The 698-nt window shown below is 69.2% G+C and overlaps 1 protein-coding gene across 1 annotated transcript in view; it reads left to right on the top strand.

Annotated features, from left to right (window-relative positions):
* The window catches only part of H696_02028 (hypothetical protein), a gene marked incomplete at both ends in the record, with an annotated part of 1,202 nt that extends 525 nt beyond the window's left edge, over nucleotides 1–677 (top strand). Inside the window, 3 exons of the mRNA XM_009495927.1 lie at nucleotides 12–78; nucleotides 213–532; nucleotides 645–677. Coding sequence (XP_009494202.1) covers nucleotides 12–78; nucleotides 213–532; nucleotides 645–677 — 420 coding nt within the window. The remainder of the gene's footprint in view (nucleotides 1–11; nucleotides 79–212; nucleotides 533–644) is intronic.
* Nucleotides 678–698: the final 21 nt, after the last annotated feature.

Raw genomic sequence — 698 nt, 5'->3', positions numbered from 1 at the left:
CGCGTCCACAGAAAGCCAAGGCCGAATCCGGCAGTGCCCAGCCCCTGGTTCACCACTTGCATCGCTTGCGCCAGCCAGGTGCGTCAGATTGGGCCCTCGTATTTTCTTTCCCTCCTCCCGCCCGAGGCTCGAGGCCCGACACCGGGACCGGGGCCGGGCGCGCGTACGTGCGCCGGGGGGTGTGCCTGCCTGCTAACTCGCGCGCCGGACAGAACTCCGCCCGAAGTACCTCAAGCAGCGCACCATCGCCGATGCCCAGCACCTGGCCATGGGCATTGTCGAGGCGGCCGGCTGCGCGGAGAGCGTGACCTACCTGGCGCAGCTCCTGTCGCAAACGCCCAACCCCGTGCGGCCGAAGAAGATGCGGCCCTTGCTTCTGGTGCAGTTTGCCCTGCTCCACGGCCAGGCCACCTATGCCGCGGCTCTGGCCGACCCGGCCGACGAATGTGCCTATGCTCGGGCAACGGTGATTCTCCACCGGCATGCCCGGAATACGCTGGCCCTGCTGACGGCCCTGCCCAAGTGCCAGAACGTGCGCCCTGTGTCCCTCCCTCTGTGGTGTGCCTTCCCGCCCTTTGGCGCCCTTCCTCCCTGCCGCCGATGGGCCGCGCCGCGCGCTGGCCGTGTCGCATTTGTCCGCCAAGCGGGACGGCGTCACGGGGCGCTTGCTTGCCTGAGCTGACCCTCCTTTCCCCCCC

This window comes from Fonticula alba (assembly GCF_000388065.1).
Source record: "Fonticula alba strain ATCC 38817 unplaced genomic scaffold supercont2.3, whole genome shotgun sequence".
In the NCBI taxonomy this organism is placed as follows: domain Eukaryota; order Rotosphaerida; family Fonticulaceae; genus Fonticula; species Fonticula alba.
This window is presented reverse-complemented; position numbering and strand designations above follow the sequence as displayed.